We start from the raw sequence: 20,795 nt of genomic DNA, 5'->3' as shown, positions 1-20,795 counted from the left end.
TCATGAGAAATCAGGCATTGGCCAAACTTATCTATCTATCTACTTATCTATCATTTATCTATCATCTATCTATCTAATCTATCTATCATCTATCTATCTATCTATCTATCTATCTATCTATCTATCTATCTATCTATCTATTTATTTTTGTGTCCTTTGCAAAGCCTACTTGCATTAGTTGATCCACCTGCTGTGACAGGACAAGGGGTAGTGGTTTTCAACTAAGGGAGAGGAGATTTGGGCTGGACATGAAGAAGAAATTTTTTACAGTGACAGTGGTGAAACATGGGCCCAGGTTGCCCATCCCTGGAGACATTCCAGGCCAGGCTGGACAGAGCTCTGAGCAACCTGATCTGGTTGAAGATGTCACTGCTCGTGGCAGGGGGTTTGGACTAAGTGAGTTTTAAAGGTTCTTTCCAACCCAAACTATTCTATGATTCCACTCGTGACTGAATCTCCTGTGTCATGGGAAAGGTAGCCAAGCCTCCCTGAGTGCCACACCACCACTCAGCCCCTTGCCACCTACGCGGGGCCCGACATCCCTGCTGGCGGGGAAAGGCTGGTTACATCTGTCCCTGCAGGGGCGGGGGGAGCAGGGCTGGTGGGACACAGGCCTCGGCGCTGCTCCCCGCCCTCGCAGGTGCCGGCAGGGGCTCCTCCAGGTTGAGCTGCCGGCAGCCTTACTCCCGCCGCGCCGACCACACACCCCAGTGCGCGGTCAGCACCCCGCATGGCCCCGGCCGTGACGGCCCGGGCCGGCTCGGAGCGGCCGCCCAGAGTTGCATCAGCTGCGGCGGCCGGGAGGCGCCTGCGCGGGGCCGCTCCCGCCCCTTCCCTGCTGCGCCGGGCCGGTCTGTGCGACGCAATGGCGGGCGCCGACAGCCAGGTGGGCCCGGCCGCGCCGGCCGGCCGTGCGAGAGCACCGGCTCTCCTTCTCCCCGCGGGCCGGGGGGTGTCCTGCGCTGCGGCGGCCCCTCCGTCCTTGTCAGACTCGGAGAGCGAGCAGCGCGGCCGAGGGGACAGCGCGGGCAGCGGGAGGGCGCTAGGCCTCTCCCCGCCCCGCACTAGGGGTTTCCCCAGCCGCGGCGTGGCAGGGTCGGAAGGTGGTGGGATTTACCTGAAGGGAAAAGAGCAGGGAGCTGGGCTGGCGTTCCCTGGGGCGAAGGGGTCAGGTCTTTTTCCTGGTGTGTGGGGCTGGGGGGCAGGGGTGTTAAAGCGGTGTGAGCGACTGCTGGAGAGTGAGGAAATGGTGCTCGCCCTCCTCAGGTAAATGCTGGGGAAGAAAAAAAGGCAGACTGCGGAAAGAAGAAGATGAAGGAAGGGGCCGGCGACGGAGGGCGGGCAGAGGTGAGCAGTCGTGGGCCGTGGGGGTGGAAAGATGCGGTCTGATGGGTGTTGTGCGGTGCACTGCTGCAGTGCATCCTTCTGAGGGACTTTCCGATGTTACAGTCGCTCCTTTCCCCCCTGTTCCTTGTTTCACTGAAGTTTGCCACGAAGTGACTTTGTTGCTATTTACACCAAGTTATATGGTCTCTTCTTTGAATAGCAACTGACAGGATGGGAGGAAATAGCCTCAAGTTGCACCAGGGGAAGTTTAGATTCAATGTTAATAAAAATTTCTTCATGGAAAGGGTTGTCAGGCGTTGGAACAGGAGTCACCATCCCTGGAGGTGTTTAAAAGACATGTAGATGAGGATTTTAGGGACATGGTTTAGTGCCAGTGTTAGGTTATGGTTAGACTCAATGATCGTAAGGGCCTCTTTCAAACAAAATGATTCTATGATATTGGTGTAATGGGAGAGCGGCTCTGATGGCCGCGGTTGCTCTTTTCACTGTGTCTCTGTGTGCAGCAGGAGGTTGGCAGCGGGGCTCTGGGCTGAGGAGAGCCTGTGCAAGGTGCGCTGCGTGTTCTGTCGTCATGGTGGGTAAACACAGATCCCTCAGACTGCACAGGGGCCAGCACTAATCCTGAACCAACTACATGGCTGTATAACCTTGGTTATGACCAAGATGGTGGTCCTGATGTCATTGTATGATGCGTAGACTGGAGTCAGGTCCTGTCCAGGTGACACGGATTAGAGGTGCTCCCTCAGTCTTTTGACTTAATAAGAAAAATCTGGTTTTGTGCTGGAACTTCTACAGCCTCTTCAAATTGATTTTTGTCCCTGTGGAGCTTATTAAATAGGTGTTTAATAAGCTATGTAGTAGCTTATTAACATAGGTGTAGCTTATTTAAAAAAAATATAAACAGTGCTATGTTTCAAAGTAGTAATTTGCATGAAGCTGAAGTGTTATTACTATATAATTAATCTTTAATAACAATGATTATTTGCTAGATGCAGCACATATATGGTCACATAGCTGTTTGTGAGAAGTATAGCCATTCTGTTTGCATTCTTGACATAATGTGATTTTAGATTAATCTAATATTAATTCATTTTTCCCCCTTTATTCATTATGAATAGCTGAATCCCTGGCCTGAATTTATCAATGAGCGTTTAGAGATGTACAATAAACTTAAAGCTGAACATGACGCACTCCTTGCAGAAAGAGCTGCAAATGATAGTAAACCCATCAAAGTTACATTACCTGATGGCAAGCAGGTTGATGCTGAATCCTGGAAGACTACTCCTTATCAAATCGCTTGTGGAATTAGGTATGATTCTATTTTGTGATACACTCGATCATTTTTTTACAGCTCTATGTCTGCAGGTTGTGGCTATGAGGATACGGCTAATGTACAACCTCTCTTGTAGTAATTTATCTCAAGCTGGAGGTAACTAATAAGGTTCTAGTTTTGTAGTGTATTTTTTTTTGCCTTATGAAGATACAGCTTCTAGAATGATATAAGAATATAATTGACATATTATAGACACACATTACTTGGAGATTTTTCACTACAAGTATTGTCCTTGAATTAAGGACTAGTTTGGTAATAAATTTAATCAGATTTGATGTTAGCACCTGCAAACTGGTTTGCATCAACCTGGGGAAGATGACTGATGGGTGATGTTTCATTTGATTACAGAGAGAGTTAACAGTATGAGTATCTTTCACTTCACTGTGTTTTTACTTCATGGGAGATACTCATCAAAAAGAGCATTGCACATCTCGAGGTTACTCAAACTAGCTGTGGAATAGATATGAGCAATGCACACTGGACACCCTAAGTTGAAATTGCAAAAACTGGGTGATTCTTAGAGGTGAAATGCCATTTTTTTCCATGCTTAGGTGCCTTGTCATTGGAACGGGTTTTGCATTTGTCATTTGGGATCAAGGAAAGCATGTTTGCATGGTGGAAACAAAACTGTAAAGTTACTACCTCAGAAATGCTATTAATTTTTAAAAGAGAAGCTCTGTCTTTTATTGTAATAGGATTTTCAAGTCAGGTTAGTACTTTGAGGTGGCTGCCTCTAAGTCTTATACATTAATGTATGAATGTTGAGTATACAGCACAGTTTTCTTCCCTCAGCTCTGAGGTCTGAGTAGGATTTTTGTAAATGTTCAAAACTGGCTAAACCACTCTTTTATTTGAAATTTATATATGACACTGTATCCACTCTGAGCGCTCCTGAAAATCTTATTCAATGTGGAGGGCAAATTTGGGGAACTTCTGCTTGCTGGTTTCAGAAGATTATATGCCATGTATTTATTCTGTAGTCAGGGCTTAGCTGACAACACTGTTATTGCTAAAGTGAACAAGATGGTTTGGGATCTAGACCGTCCTTTGGAGGAGGATTGCACCCTGGAGCTGCTTAAGTTTGAAGATGAAGAGGCTCAAGCAGTGAGTATCTTCTACCAAAATTTGTTTGCCCTTGAATTTGCATTAAACTAAGCCTCAAGGAGTTGTTTGTTTCTTGACTGTGGTCAGAATTTGAAGAGGGAACAGGTTTGCTGTGTAGGTACATCTGCATTTTCTAATAGTTCCTTACAAGGGAGTTGTGGTACTGCAGATAATGCACTTTCTGCTGTGTATTTGTACAAGTCTTCTAGCAGTTGCTGTAGTTTATGTCATCTTTTCTCGTTAAAATTTTATATTTGCAGCCTTCATGTTAATGTAAAGTTGGTCTTTTGAAACGATCTTTTCAACACTGACTTTGAAAACAATACTGAGTACAAAAGTACTGTTTATATACAATCATAAAATTACTGAGTAGGTTGCTCTTACTTTGTACTTGCAGAAGTACATACTTTGTTTTGGCTACTCATTCAGATAAATGTGGATATCCAATACATTTATGATTACTGTCTTTAGAAGAAGTTATCTGGTACTGGAACCTGTCAGTCAAATTAATCACAGAGGGCTTGCATTCAAATTCCAAGGGTTGGACTCGATGATCTCTGAGGTCTTTTCCAACCCAGTCGATTCTGTGATTCTGTAAATTAGGGTTTTCATGTGGGTTAAATGATGGTTCCTGTCAGATTTATGTTTTCTTCTCTGTACAAATAAAAGCAGATAAAGTCCTATAGATTTGGTTTTAATTTGTGAAAACTTCAGGTATATAATAAGAAGGAGTGTAATTTTTAACTTCATGGGCTGTTCTGCTTCAGTGAAGGATTTCCCGTGCATAAAATGTTTGGATTAGGACCACAGCCTTATACTGAAAGTGCACCTTTTGGTCTTTATGCAGAGTTGATGGAAATTCATAGAAAGAAAAAATTCTGAATCAGTTTCCTGACTTCTTGACAATAACTGAATCATTTCAACAATAGCTGAAAATAAGAATTATTTGCTGCCACACTGTAAACAATTTTCCAGTGTTACCTCTTGGAATTATTGGTGCTTAGGATAAGAGTGGTGCTGGGCAGGTTCTTTCTGTTTTGTAGACTGTGCTAATGTAGGATCTGCATCACGTATCCTCAAAAGCAGGTGTGTCAGAAAACGTTTTCAGTAAAATACTCAGAAATGCAATATGCCTATTCAAACTGATCCTCTCTTTTTTTTACTTCCACTAGGTATACTGGCACTCAAGTGCTCACATAATGGGTGAAGCAATGGAGCGAATCTATGGTGGCTGTTTGTGCTATGGCCCGCCAATAGAAAATGGATTTTATTATGACATGTTCCTTGAGGAAGGGTAGGTTTTGTATTTTTCTTTCTTAGTAGTAGGGGGTGGCAGTCACAGCAAAGTTTCTGTCATCTGCTTGTTTCTGGAGCAAAGTCATCCACAGACTGCTTTGTTCTTTGCAGTGTGTCCCACCCAAAAGCTACTGCATTGGAACTGAATCAGAAATTGCAAGTGAAAGCAAGAATGATTCACTTTTTGCGTGTTTATTTTAGGGGTGTATCAAGTAATGACTTCTCTGCTTTGGAAACTTTATGCAAAAAGATAATGAAGGAAAAACAAGTCTTTGAAAGACTGGAAGTTAAGAAGGAAACACTGCTTGAAATGTTTAAGGTAGGCTGTTTTAGAAGATTGTTTCTAGCATCTTGCAGTTATTCTTCAAGTATTTGTAACTTAGCCACAGGAAGGTCTATCAAACTAACTTTTCAAGGTGACATGTTCTTGTAAGCTCATTTGTGATACTTAACAGAAAAAATGAGGGAAGGTGTAATTCTTAGTTTCTCGGGAATGTGCTTTCTTCCCCTGGGTGATCTTGGCAAAACCTTTGAAGCCACATTCTTCATTTATTTCTGACAGATGTAAATTTGCAATATATTACGTGCAGTTACGTTATATGCCTATATTATATTGTCTGTTAGTAAAATGCTGTGGTGATACTACAACCGCATGTGCCAGTGCATTCAGAAAGCTTCATAAAACATTTTTAAGAATGAGGACTTCAGAGAAAGTCCAAGCAAAACTGAAAGCTGATCCTTTCTCTTTAGTACCTAGCTGCAAATGATTTTCTGGCATTCCTGAGGTAGGCGTTACTCAGTTTACACTGTCAGGACATGAGGAGAATCACAGTGTCATTCAGGTTGGAAGGTACCTCCATAGGTCTCCAGTCCAATTTCATGCAGAGGGCATGGGGTCAACACTGAAGTCAGACAAGGTTTTTGAGGGCTTTTCCACTTGGGCCTTCAAAATATTGAAGGATGGAGACTGCACAACCTGCTCTCTAGGCAGCTTGCTCCACTGCTTAACTATCTGTCTTATAACCCTCTTTTGATGCAGCATAACATCAGGTTTGCAAAAAATTTAAACTGCTGGCCAGTTCTCTTGCTTAACAAGGAGTTAACAAATTTGTGTGCTGCTTTTCTTCTCAGTATAATAAATTCAAGTGTCGTATCCTGAATGAGAAGGTCAATACTCCAACTACAACAGTATACAGGTAATTATGCATGTGTCATAATATTACTGGATATGTCTTTCTAGGATGAAGTATACTAAATTATTGTTTTCCTATTCTTAGGTGTGGTCCCTTGATAGATTTATGCAGAGGGCCTCATGTCAGGCATACTGGCAAGATAAAAACCATAAAAATTCATAAGGTAAGTGCTGAAACTGCCTTAGACAAATGTTCTCACTGAAAACTTGTTGCTGTCTTTGAGCAACGTGGTGATGGCTTATCCAGGAATGTACCATGAAATGGTCAACCTGGCCAAAAACTCAGTGTAACAAATTGGGAAAAGGTTGTGTGCTAGAATGATATTCAGATAGTGTGAAGCCCAGCTATGTGTGCAGGACCTGCACTTCCAGCACAGATAGAAACATGAATGTGGCATAAGGCTCGGCTGAACACTATCGGAGTTTATAGTTTTTGCTCAGCTGATTAGTATAGCTGAGTGTGAATAAACAGTTGGAATAGGATAGCTACAAAGAGAGAAAATAGACTTAAAAAAGGACAAAAGAGCATGAAACTATTTTTACGTACTGTGTTCACCTGTTGTTTCTGGATTTTTCTCTGAATTTAAGATTAAATCTCTCCCTATGCTTTAGTTGTCATATATTAGGTATAGTGGTTTATTAATATTTGCATGCCTTTTCATAGCAGGTAGTAGTAGTAAAATGTGGCTGGAGGTTCCTCCTTTTCTTCAGTGTTTCATTTATTTTTTGCATGCAGAATTCTTCTACCTATTGGGAAGGTAAGGCTGATATGGAATCCCTCCAGCGGATCTACGGAATATCTTTCCCAGATGCAAAAATGTTGAAGGAATGGGAGAAATTTCAGGAGGAGGCTAAAAACAGAGATCACAGAAAAATTGGGCGGGTGAGACAGTTTTTCTGGTTATGTACTTCACAAACATTGTGTGGATGTAACCCCTTAACTAGAATCATCTTGCGGATAGCGTATACTTGCTGCCACAACCACAAGATGTGGCACAATTGTACCTTCAAGCAAGTTGCAAAATCAGACACTTTTCTCTTGAAAACTGTCAAAAGTCCTAAAGCAAATAACTGTTCTTTAGACTTTTTGACTTTTTGCTGCTTTAAACACGATGACATCCTTATTCCACGGTTCGCCAGAACAGCACATGAACACTGGTCTACAAAACATGAAAATTTCAGTCTGCAGACAATGCTTATTCCTACACAGTTTGCTGCAGCCTATTCACTCACAGGTCTTCTGTATGATTTCTGAATCTGTAATACATTTCTATTTTGTTGTTGTTGTTGTTTTTTGGTTTTCTGTCAGGTAATAGATAGTTCTGAACACTCTTACAAAGTCTACTGCTAGAATATCAGGAAAATATACGAAAGAGTTAACTGTATGCAGACTACAAGCATGTGCGCAGTTGATCATAACAGCATCCAACAGTTCACACATTCAGTTCATGTGCAAATAATTAGAGAGCTGCAGAATCAGAACTCTACATTACTTGTCAGTGTACAAAGAACTGTGGGGGCACAGTTAGGAGTTACACGTAAACGTGACGTTTTGGAGCGTCAGTAATGAAATCGGAAACTGAACAATCTCCCCTATAAGTACTGGTAGATACATAAATACTAGTGAAAATGCATTGTTCTATTGGTATTGCATTTTTTTAGGTGTGTGTCTTTTTTTTTAAAAAAAAACTTTTCTCAGTGATGCCTAGTCAGTAGTAATTCATTTGTGAAGGTTAAGTGAAAAGTGTGGTGTATAAATAACAATTTTTTAATATATTTTTCTGCAGGACCAAGAACTGTTTTTCTTTCATGAGCTCAGCCCTGGTAGCTGTTTTTTCTTGCCAAAAGGAGCTTACATTTATAACACATTAATTGAATTCATCCGGGTAAGTAATGTCTTTTGGAAATAATCTTATAGAGGAAATTGCTTGATGCTACATATAACAGTATTAACAGTCCTTCATTTCAACTTAGTTTAATCTCGAGGTTCTGTAAGCCACGGAACCAAAGAAGCCTGGTTTCTTTGAAGTGATCTTGTCACAATCTCTGCTAAGTTCTGTTTTTATCAATACTTTATACCTGCAGTAAAAGCAGTGATAATGATGCTTTATAGTATGAATTCTTTAACATCTAAGTTCACACTACAGCAGTTGCACTGATGCAGTTGATCTGTTTCAATAAACATATTAAATTTGGCCTTGTAGAACTATTTGTTATGCAATTATGCGTAGAAAAAAAAATCCCTGATCTTCCTGTTGTAATATTTAGAGTCTGTAGTCTTATTTTATGCTTGGACTGCAGTCAAGTGTCATTGAATAATTAGAGTGTGCTGCTGTGCTTGCAGGGAGGAAACTTGTTCTTCTTGCCTACTGCAGAGAAATTGTTTGGTGGAAGGGTGGTGGTAGTGGAAGGGATGTATTCTGTCATGTCCAACTTGAATTTTTCTTTCCTCTTCCTCTTCTCTCTTCCCCTGTCCTCCTCAAGTCATGGACTTTCGTGAGGCAGTATTTGTATAATTTTATGGCAGAGAATTGAGGCTGAGTACTATTACTTTTGTTTGCTTTATTAGTCATTTTATATACTGGATCTGTTGTTTTAGACTGAGTATCGAAAACGTGGATTCCAGGAGGTTGTCACTCCAAATGTTTTCAACAGCAAACTGTGGATGACTTCTGGGCACTGGCAGCATTACAGTGACAACATGTTTTCCTTTGAAGTGGAGAAAGAAATCTTTGCTCTGAAGCCTATGAACTGTCCAGGACACTGGTAAATACATAGCAAATCCAGTTTACCAAAGATGATGCTGAAAAAAAAGAAATCCTGTTTCTTTTACTCATTTATTTTGCCTGCTTAATTGTAAAGACTGCTATCTTCAGGTATCCAGATGTGACATGCTGCCAGGAGTGATGTAATTATGAGTCTTATTGTCTGCGTGCTCTCTTTACTTGAGACACAGAGAAATGTCATTTTTCTATCATTACAGTGACTGTAGTTTAATCATGAAGCTTACCTTGGTACTATAAAACATGGATATCCAAAATAAATACCGAGGTATTGACAATTTTGTGGCAATTTAGACATTCACGTTTTAATGCTCAACTTCAGGAGCTGTTTTATCTTCTCTCAGTGAGGTGGGGAAAGCCTGCCTCCTATGAAAGGATAGCCTGCATTTGTTTTAATGATAAAACTAGATATTAATGATGATCGTTTTCTGATTAATCATTGGCATTATGGGCATCTGCTTAGGTACTGATTGCTTCTCACTGACTGTTCTTTGCATAATTTTGATTCTGGCTGAGCTTCAAGTAATAAACTTTTCCTTCAGCCTTATGTTTGATCATCGTCCAAGATCATGGCGTGAGCTGCCATTACGGTTGGCTGATTTTGGTGTTCTGCATCGCAATGAGCTGTCAGGAGCTCTGACAGGACTCACTCGAGTGCGTCGGTTCCAGCAGGACGATGCTCACATATTCTGTGCAATGGAACAGGTATGGGCTGCTGTTAAATGAAATCAGGTATTAAAATAAGATTAACTGTTTTTTCGATATTTGAGACCTTATTTTTATTCTCATAAAGATTGAAGAAGAGATAAAGAGTTGTCTGCAGTTCTTGCGTACTGTGTATGATGTCTTCGGATTTTCCTTTAAACTGAATCTCTCCACTCGTCCTGAAAAGTACCTGGGAGATATTGAAGTGTGGAATCAAGCTGAAAAGGTATTAACTTTTTATATGAAAGCAAGGCTGCAGCTGGAAGTCCTGTAAGAATATATTGCCTTCTAAGAGGTACAGTGACAGCCGGACGTGAGCAATATAACTTTAATAACTGCCTTCAATACAGTCTGGCTGCTGTAAATAGCTTACTCTCCATAAAGAAGCAATCTCCTTGTCAGAATCAAATTACCTCTCCTTCTCACTCTCATTGTATTTTTTTGATAATTAATTTTAAAAAATAACAAGAAAAAAGAACGAATTCTGCTATCCTCTGTAAGATGACTTAATAAGACTTACAGCCATCTTCCAAAAGCCAGGTTGCTTTCACGATTACAAGGATGGGCTTAGCCCCTGCAGGTGCATTGCTGGGCAAAAGATAGGTCAGGGATAGACATGGGGTATATCAGGGTGGATCCCTGCTCAATATTACCTACAAACTTTAAATCTAGCGTAAAAATTCATTGTATCTTAGGTAATGCTGCTTGATTGGCCTCTTCCAAAATGAATGCATTAATTTTGTTTGTTTAAGTTGGGACAATTATTTTTTTTTTTTAGCTGGGGCTTTTCCAAAACTTTCCTTTTTCAGACAATAAATGAGTTATAGCAGTAACTGAGAAGTACTGAGAACTGGTAGTGTCGTGTATCTGTAGCAGCAGGCTGCAGCAGGCTGACCTGATGCTGTAATAAGGGAAGATGGCAAATGATTGAGAAACACTGAGTTTGTGTCCTTTATCTCTAGCAACTGGAAAACAGCCTCAATGACTTCGGTGAGAAGTGGGAGTTAAACCCTGGTGATGGAGCTTTTTATGGACCTAAGGTTAGTATGTTGCTAACCCCTAGCTGGGTTAAGCTTTTAATTGTGTTTGGAAGAGGCAGATGAAAGTTATACAATTCCTTGCTTTCCATTGATACTACTGTAATTGTGGCAGTAGGGGTAGCATGCAAATACTGTTCTTTGCAGTACAGTGGGTGAACAGGAAAAAAAATCAGTCTTCATGTGTTTACAAAGTGATACTAAAAGTCACATTCCCCGGAAGGACAAGTATTGGACATTTATTTGTGCACAAGGTTTGTCAGATTACTTCAAATAGATACCTGACAAAGACAACATCTCCATTTAGTTAACATTTAGCATCTCTCTTATTTTATTATGAGCAAAGGGTAGAAAATAGTATGGTGGTGCTCTTGAGTTTTGTTATCTTCTTGTTAAAGGCAACTTTTATTTTTCGTTTATTGTCCTGTACATTCCCTTCCAACTTAATGTTATAACTAAATTTTTCAATGTCAGCATGCATTTCTAAATTGGTGCTGTTTAGGTTTGGCTGGAGGATGTAGAATAAAAGTTACTCTTAAACAGACAACCTGGTACAAGCTGAGATTGTTAAGAGCTGGGATGAGGAAGAACGGATTTTTTTAATAGTTTTTCACTGCCATTTTAAGATGCTATGTGGCTGAAATTTTGTGGTTTTCCAGATACATGAAGTCTGACATGCTTGAAAAAGAAAAAATACTTTGTGTTCCTGGTTTACATGTAGCTTTAACACTCATTTTGTTAATTAAACTCAGTTTACAAGTATCAACTATTTGTCTGCTGTTTAAACAGAGCTGATTGGTTTTGTGGGAGACGTGAACAGAAGGTGGCACTGTAAGATCTGTATTACCACAGCAATTGCTGCATTAGAAATAATCATTTGGGCATTGAGTGAATCTTAAGTCATGAGAAAAACAAAAATAGACTTACTGGTAAAACAGATTTTTGAAAAATGCTGCTTTTACTGGCACAGTTTTGTTGCGTTGAGTTGCTAGTGAGTTTTGGTATATTGAATTGATTTTGTAGTTTTGTTGTTTTGTGGGGGAGGTTGTTGGTTTTTTTGGTGGTTTTGGTTTTTTTGTTGTTTTTTGGGTTTTTTTTAAAGCTCTTTCTTCAGTTTGCACAGATTAAGTAGAGCTTTCTGAAAATTTCCTGGTACCTTGAGTGTAAGGACAGAGAGCCTTCCAGAATTACTTATAAATCTTTCCCTAATAAATCTGTGCTATATTTGTCTACATTCAGTCATCTAGTAAACTGGTTCTGATTTCTCTCTGTACAGTTATTGAATCAATTTAATTTTATGGTTTGTATGTGAATGTGTTACAGCAGCTAATCATTCATAATCTGAAATGCAAACAAGATATAGTAGTTTCCTCAGTTGATTTGAAATAAGGCAAATAACTACAGGAACCTTTGTTAACCTTAATTAACTTTATACTTGCTCCTAATACACTTTGGCCAAAGGTGAGCAAATGTAGCATTTTGCACTGGTTTTAGTGGAAGCTAGTTAAAGTTATATTTTAAGTTACAGTCTACATCTAGGGTACCTTTAAACTCCCTGGATTTTTTTCTCTACTCTGTTCACTGGGTGATTTGAAATTAAAAAAGGGTGTAAATAATTTTATTTTGATAGAAGCTCTTTGGTGAGTAGCTGAACTATGGATAAACTCTGGCTTCTGAGTGCAAAATTGTAAGATGTTTAGAACTTCAGTTAATAAAACACTGATCTGTTTGTTTGGCACATAAATTAAAAAAGGGCACACAGCCCTAACATATAGCCATACTGGAAAAAAAATGAATAAGAGAGCAACATGATAAATTAATAAGATCAGGACACCATAAATCTACTGTTTTATATCTGTCTCTCTGTGTAACTTGTATCCTCTCTGTGTAATTTGTATCGTAAGTACTCAGGATTAAAGTGTAAGAAGCAATAGATAGAATAGGCTTGACTGTAGATACTCATAGTCAGAACAAGTGTCATTGACTAACTTGGTCCCTACTGCTGAATGGACTATATAACAGTAGGATTCCCCATCCTACATTCATGCCCTGAATTTATATTACGAAGTATTAAAACACTGCTTAATGATGGAGTGAAGTTTGCCACTCCAAGGTTGAGGGAATCTTACTTTTGATGAGACGTTCAGTTCTGGTGTTGCACTTAGGTGTTACTGAACAGGCCCATCAAAGATGCAGATTGAAACTCACAAAGAGTAGTCTGAGGTATTAAATGTCTTGAATTGATGTCTCTTTCCTTGCTCAATCAGTTCTTAGTTCTAACTTTTTTTTCCATCAGATCCTGCATTTACATCCTCATGTAGCTGAAGTAAAAATAGGTTGTCTAAAACCACAAATAGTTCCTCCGCATTGAGTGAAACCTTCCATCGTAACACAGAGTTTGCTTTCAGAGGGGATGCTTGTATCTTAAACTATAGTAAAAGTTTCTGTCTTTTTCTTTCTAAGATTGATATTCAGATTAAAGATGCCATTGGCCGCTACCACCAATGTGCTACAATCCAGCTCGACTTCCAGCTGCCAGTCAGATTTAACCTCACCTTTGTCAGGTAAGCACAGAGGCTGGTGGTTTTAATTGCTATATAATCTGACTTCCCTGTCACAGTTTACATCCAGAAAAAAAAAACTTAGGTTTAAAACAAAACAAACCTTTCTTCACAGCCATGATGGCAATGACAAGACAAGACCCGTCATCATTCACCGAGCTATATTGGGATCTGTGGAGAGGATGATCGCCATTCTAACTGAAAACTATGGAGGCAAATGGTAAAACGGAAAAGTAAATGTATTATTCCGGTTTGAGCAAACACTTTATGTAGAAGAGAAATTAGCCCCAAGCATGCAAGAATCAAGAGGGTTTGTTCAGCTTGCTGGCTACAGAGACATGCTGTAGGTGCACCACAGGGCAATTCCTTCCGAACCACCTTCCTTAGATATTAAATAATTCTAGATATGGTAGCCCCTACATGATACCACTCATATGGGTGCAGCCTACAGCTTGTCTGCCCAAGGTGTACGTCTGTCAACTTTACTTCTGCAGGTGGGCTGCCTTGCAATGAGTCATTTATATAGGCCATCTCCTTTACCTGCTGCAGTATAATACCTGCTGGGGATGACCCCTCTGTTTATAACAAGACTCAAAAGTAAATGTTTTGCCATGATTAGTTCACCATAAACTCAACAACTCAGTTATGCTTTGTTGGCTGCTGTAAACCACAACTTGAATCTTCAGGTCAAAAAGGACTTTTCTCCACACTGCAATTCTTTTAGACTGTTATTTCTGGGACAGAAATTATAGCGGGTGTAGGGCTGTCACCGCCACTGAACCCAATCTAAGCAGCTGGCTTTATGAATCTCTTGTGGAGATTTTTTTAGTCATATCTGTTAAGAGGATTTTTCATACTAAAGGAATACTGAAAGCTACATTAACTTGTTTTGTTTGTTGATTGAAGGCCACTCTGGCTGTCCCCACAGCAGGTAATGGTGGTACCAGTGGGACCAACATGTGATGAGTATGCTCAAAAGGTGATGTATATAGTTTGGGGGATTTTTTTCAGTATATTGTATTTAGTTGAGATGCTTGGTTTTTAATAGTATAACATTTATCTGGGATTAATGCTATAAGTCTTGGCATATTACATTGTATAATTTTTATATATTAAATTACAATTAGTTGCTGAAGTTGTAGATTTATCTTAAAGAGGGCTTGAAATAGATTTTGAGTATCTAAACAACAAATTATTATCTTCGTGAAGGTTTTATTTTTGGAAAGCATAGTTTTTCTCTGTATCTCAAAAGCTGTCTTATCCTTCAGATTCATGGCCATGTGCATCTTGCAAAAGCAGTCAGAAAGATGAAGATGTGTCTTTTAGTATTTAGCATCCAGCAGACCTTCTCCTATATTTCTTTCAAGGACATTATACATAAATAAAATAGTCTCAACGTTAAAAAAAAAAAAAAAAATAGTGATCAGAAAGCTCCACCATCCTGCTGCCTTTCACGGTATCAAACTGAAATCACTATTCAGCCGGAAACGTTAGATACTCACATCACCGCTTAGTTATTTAGTGTGTATGTACTTGTCTGATAGCTGACCTGTTTCCATTTCTTCAACTGGGCTCATCTCCAACATCTGAGCCAGTGATGATGCCTTTGTTTTAGGAGTCAGATAAGCTTGACTGGCTTAAGTGTACAAGTCATAAATAGTTCATTGTAATGAATATCCTGTAGTGACACTTTAAATACTTTTTCTTCTAGGTCAGGCAGCACTTCCACGATGCTGGATTAATGGCAGATGTTGATGTAGATCCTGGGTGCACACTGAACAAGAAGATCAGAAATGCTCAGCTTGCACAGTATAACTTTATTCTGGGTAATGTATGGTGCATTTTTTACCTTATCCTGGCTGACTTTCTCGCATAGGTTATGTAGTTTGATCTTTCTTATGTGAGCAAGGCAGAGTGGTGATCAGTGTTTTAGGTCATTTTGCTCCTGAGAGTCTCCATCCTACCTGCGTGATGGGCATTCCTGGCTTGTACGGCTGTCACTGAAAGGAGGTCACTGTGGTTCAAGGCATTACTGCTGCTTTAGAAAAAGGTCTTGGCTTTCCTCTGGTCAGCAACATGGATACGTATCTGAAATCTCTTACCCTTTGTCAAGACTCTTAAACAGTTTTTCATCCTCCTCACCCCCGCCAATTAATGCTCTTACTTCAAGCGTAGCGCAAGAAGTATCATATTTTCACTGGATTCTGCTGTAGTGTACATCTAAGCTATACATGCATGCATAGAAGACTATTCCAGGAGAGTGTGATGCAGGGACAATTAGAAACTGACACTGAAGAATGTGATTTGAAGCACCGTGTTAGTTGTGTCCTGTAAATTGAGGCTTTAGCATTGACCCTGAAAAGTCTAGAATGTGTTACAGTAGTAGCCTTTGACAGAGAAACTTTACCCTCGGAGTAATCGGTAGAATCATGGATAAAGTTCTTTTGTTCTTTGAAACTTCAAGCATATGATGCAGATAAGACACAACCGCACTTATCTTCAAGACCACAAACAAATGAACAGACTATCAGGGAAAAATCTCGCCTAATTTTTCAGAGATCGTTTCAAAGACTTGTCCCACTAAATGTAGTTTGGGTACCAGAAATGCAATGTCCTGTAGTAACCTCCAAGTATATTACATAGAATTTGTGTTAGTAATGAGGCATACATGTATTATCTTGGTATCTGTATCTTGAAGTAAAATAGCTTTGAGATTTTCCAGTCTTGCTGTCTCTGTAAAGAAAACAAATAGCTATTGGTTATTTACAATCAAGTTGTCTTTCTAATCTTTGCCCACGGAGTATATAATGTTTATTTCTCATTTTGACTTTGTGGTTCTCTCTAATAAGAAGTCAAGCTGGACTTCCTAAGTTTATTTTTCTCTTTACTCGTATTTTCCTAAGTTGCTGCTCATAACATACTAAAACCTATTAAATTATGTGAGATTAAATAAGGCTATTGGCTGTTACAGATCTAAGTGGGGGGAGCTAGGAGGAGAACAAAGAAGGATTTGATGTGTTGGTTGGTAAGCGTTTTAGAATTTTTTGTTTAGTATGCCTAAGGTTTAAGGGAATGGGGAAAAAAAAAATAGAGCTTGCTAAATGTTAATTCCTTTGCATCTTGACTGTTTCTAGTGGTTGGTGAAAAGGAGAAGGCAAGTGGAACGGTTAATATCCGCACCCGAGATAACAAGGTGCATGGTGAGCGTACAATTGGAGACACTGTGAAGAGACTGCTGGAACTGAAATGCTCTCGCTCCAGACAAGCTGAAGAGGAATTTTAAAATCATCTGCTCTACCTGGCATAAAAAAATATTCTAGTTTTCCTAATTCGGTTAACCACACGGTTTTTGTGCTGAACCAGATTTGAAATGTATTTCATGTTGGACCTCTTGCTCATTTTAGCAGAGACTTTTCTTTAGTCAGAAATGTCTCTTTTTGTAAAGATCAGTTTTTCACAAACCTTGAAGTGAAATTTCATGGTCTCTGACCAATGACAGATGAAGCAAGATGAAATGACTTCCTGTGACTGCAAAGGAAAATGAAATGTTAATTGGGGATACACATAGCATTCTAACTACGCTGTTAAGAATAAAATACATTTTGGTAACAAATGTTTTCATTAATGTTAAACAAAAGAAAACACATAGTGACCATGTACTGCAGCAGATTTTGGAGTGTGTCCTTTAGCAAGGAAAGTGATACTTTGCATTCTTGGCTGCATAATATCAACTGATTAGCTGACTGGGGAAATGAGCAGAGGTCTCCCATGCCAGTTGGTGCCTTGGGGAGTCTCTCAGCTCTTGCTGCGTGACACTCCTAATGTGGGGTTGCATGGCATGGAGCACCGAGCTGCTAAGCAGAGCTGGTTACACCCTTTTCCACAGCAGTGAGGTGATAAGGTCATTGTAGCTGTGGAAGGGGGATAAGACTGCCTGGAAGAGATAGGGCAAAGCAGAGGCAAAAAACAGCTAAGAAAACCAGGATTCTTGGGAGGAGTGTTTCTATTCTCATCCCTGAGCGATCCTTTCAGTAAGGCTATATATGTTGCAGCAGAAACAAGAATGTACTGAAGTAAAAAGGATAATGATTATTAAGACAAATGCTATTTTTCAGTACAGTCTCCTTCCATGGAATGTTTTCTTCCCCAGCATCTGGTCCAGGGCATCTCATACTCAGCAGCTCCTCCTGCCTCACAGTTGAGGGATCTCATAAATTGGTTTTGTGGGGTTGTTTTGTTTTGTTTTGAGGTGGGTTTTTTTTTTTTTTGCACATATGACTGGTGAGGCAAATATCTGTCACTGATAAAAAATAAAATCATGGTCAGAGATTTTTAGGTCATAGTTAATCTTAACTGACCTGAACAGCTTCCAAAGGTGGTCTTTTAAAAAAGAAAGCTCTTGCTACAGTCTTGTCAAAGATCAGACAAATCTGAAGACAGGTTTCAATGGTCCTGTCTTTTGGAAACATCCAGGTCTCACCATTTCTTTTATTATTTTGGCAGAAGCATTTAATCTACCCTTTTCTCACCTGTCTCTCAGGAGTGATGGTAACATATCACTACTTGAACCCATTGTGAATTCAGCCTCACCAGACCACAACCCCAGCAACTTTTACCAAAATCTATTTCCTTCTCTTTTGGTTGATTCAGACTAAGTGTTCCACCTAACTGCTGTGGAAAGAAAAAAAAAAAGGCAAACAAACAAAAATCAAGAGGAAATTGACTTTCCCCTGCCTTACTGCTTTTAAATTTATTTTGCTGAGGGTTAAGTGGGTTATTCTGTGTTTCGCATTTGCCTGAATTTGCTCTGAAGTGACTGTTGCTTGTGCAAAACAGCAGAATGAGACGTCAGCTAACCCTCGGGCAGAAGGACTTCTTTGAAAGTTAAAGGTAAAGCAGAGCAGATAACTGTTTTCCTGTGAAATGGAGCCACTAGCTCCATTTCTCTCTAGGAATCGACCTCAAGCCACCTTTCCCCTAGGCTGGTGGACTTGTTGATTTTCACAGAGTTCTGCCTTTTGTTCTGCAGGGATCCACAGGCATATTAACACTAAACTGCTGTAGTCATGCCTTGCGATACAGGTGCTGTAAAATGCTAGCTGCTACTGGGTCTGGCTCAGTAGGTGTCAGTCTTGGACAAGTCATCCCTCTACAGAGACCTCATTTACTTAGATCATACTTTTAAATGCCAATATAACAATATATATATATGCACGTATGAATATGCCACTAGAAGCAACACCTAAGGGTACAATCCAATAAAATATGTACCTCCAGTAGGGTGTGGACAGAACTGAGGGGTCTGCATCCAGGTTGTGGATGTAATGCTGCACTCAAGTGCCATCTAAACTTGCACTCTGCTGTTTAAGTTCTTTAGCTGCCATGGGCTGTGGATGTACGCAGAAGCAGAACGGGCTGGGCCTGACCAGCACATCTTGTCTCTTGGTTCAGCCTGAAGTCCGCTGAAGAGCAGGCCTTGGTCACTGTTTATCACCTTTGGTGGGACTAAGCTCCCAACAAAGTACTGTGTTTGTGTCTCCTAAGGCAGGAGGACTCAACTTTTGTGTCATTGTTTAGTGGTGGGACCACTTGTCAAGCAGGAAACAAGCCTTTGTATCGCACTTTCCAGGGTCTGAGAAGGCTGAAAGCTACCTGTCCAGTTCTGCAGAGTGTGCTCTGATTATCAGCACTAGGCAAGAGAAACAAAACATTCGCCACTTGGTTTTCAGTCTGTACATCCCCAGGGAGGTTTTCATGGGAGTGTAAATCACCTCATGGTACCACAGGCTCCTCTGTGCCATGGGCATTTCCTCTGGAGTAGCTGATAAGGTGCAGCTCCAGCTCTGCTTTGTGTCACAGCAACTTTTGTTTGCTCATACCTTAAAGCAGATTTTTGAAGGAAATCACTGAAAGAGGCACACAGGATGACAGGGAAGGAAGATATCTAACCTGATATATCATCCAAGTATATACAGGTAAAGTCTGGCAGGAATTTCTGTACCTGGACAGATCACTGTGCCAGGCGTCAGTTTTCTGTGAAACTCCTCAGTTCTACAAACTCCCCTGAAAGAGTTTCCCCTGGCCCAGAGACGTTTGGGCACTGCCACAACCAAGGGTAATTCCACTAAGACTTCTGTCACTTCTTAGGATGAAATTCCCATCATGACTGATGCTTCTTCCTCAGTTACACCACGAGGACAATCCCATGCAGTTCCAATATTCAGATTCAGGAATGTGATGTCAACTCCTCCAAAAACAGTGAAGCATCATCTTTAGGGAGAACCGAGCTGCAAGATAAATTCTTAAGTGGCATAGTCATCTTTACACAGTCGGTTTTGCCCTCACTACATTTTTTTCCATTGCATCCAAATACAGTCCACACAAGCTCTTCAGTAAAAGAAAATCAGTTTGCCAAGGCTAACTTTTCCCTTGTTAGAGTAGGCCAAAAATAAGGGGTCTTTGAAAACTCATTTCAGGCCTTCATCTCATGCCCTGTGTAATTTCATTATGCCTTAGTGTTCTCCACTACTTCATAATTGCACAGTCAATTTTGGCAAAGAACTAAGCAATTGGTCCTCAAATATGATAATGGTAAACTGATGCTTTGAAAAGTAAGTATTGCTAGAGGGTATGCTTATTAAATAAAAGAGAGCGCATACTGCCTGGTGCTTAAAGACTATTTCCCAAACCACTCAGCCTTTCTGCACACTAGTGTTTTCCATCTGCCTTGGACAGGAATATTCTTTCACAGTTGTCTGGTTGCGGTTGATGCCGTGTTAGCCACTGCGTTTTATGCTCCTACACAATGAGCTACTTTTGGACTTGTATCCAAGTTAAGTGTTTTCACGTCAGAGAGCCTCTGGAGCGAGGCATGCATGACCAACTTGTGATAAATTACTACAAAGATAAAATGAAGCAGCCTGGGACATTTTGTAGTGTTCTCAGACATTAAAGGTAAATCATCTGGGATATGCAATTAGTTTCAATACATAAGATGTGTATTCCTCACAACACAATATCCTTCCACTGGATCACAAAGCTCTTTTGCACACAGGAAACCATTCTGAGATGTACAGAAGGCAGCTGTGAAAACTGGGGGGAGGAGGGGAAAGTACCAATCAAAACCTTTGTTCAGCATCCAGGAAAAAAAAAGGAAAAAAAAACCAATGAAACATGACAAGGCTTCCACAAGGCAACTGTATGTATCTGTGTGTATTGAAAGATAAGGTAGCAGGGATGACTAAAATGGAGGCACAACAGCTGACTCCATCATGACACAGCCTTGTCTTACCCGAAGTCTAGAATTGTCTCTCTGGGATCCCCAGGGAGAGAAGAAGAAACGACAACAGGCGGCTTGGCAAGTGGGGGCAGAGATTCAGCACGAAAGCATTAACAAAGACATGCAGCGCGTTCCTTGCCAACATCCAGATTCAAAGA

At 40.3% G+C, this 20,795-nt stretch overlaps 1 protein-coding gene across 1 annotated transcript; it reads left to right on the top strand.

The window, feature by feature from the left end:
• Window positions 1–819: 819 nt before the first annotated feature.
• Window positions 820–16,971, top strand: TARS1 (threonyl-tRNA synthetase 1). Its single transcript, XM_082074499.1, has 19 exons — window positions 820–886; window positions 1,267–1,347; window positions 2,466–2,656; window positions 3,661–3,784; window positions 4,957–5,078; window positions 5,282–5,399; window positions 6,212–6,276; window positions 6,358–6,436; window positions 7,009–7,155; window positions 8,060–8,158; window positions 8,872–9,038; window positions 9,598–9,760; window positions 9,849–9,986; window positions 10,723–10,800; window positions 13,261–13,361; window positions 13,474–13,578; window positions 14,265–14,337; window positions 15,070–15,184; window positions 16,493–16,971. Exons 1-19 carry the CDS (start codon window positions 866–868, stop codon window positions 16,639–16,641), a joined length of 2,136 nt encoding a protein of 711 aa, XP_081930625.1. The 5' UTR covers window positions 820–865; the 3' UTR covers window positions 16,642–16,971.
• Window positions 16,972–20,795: the final 3,824 nt, after the last annotated feature.

The sequence above is a fragment of the Streptopelia decaocto genome (genome assembly GCF_964273445.1).
Source record: "Streptopelia decaocto genome assembly, chromosome: Z".
In the NCBI taxonomy this organism is placed as follows: Eukaryota; Metazoa; Chordata; class Aves; order Columbiformes; family Columbidae; genus Streptopelia; species Streptopelia decaocto.
Note: the sequence above shows the minus strand (reverse complement) of the source record. Positions and strands in the feature narration are given on the sequence as shown.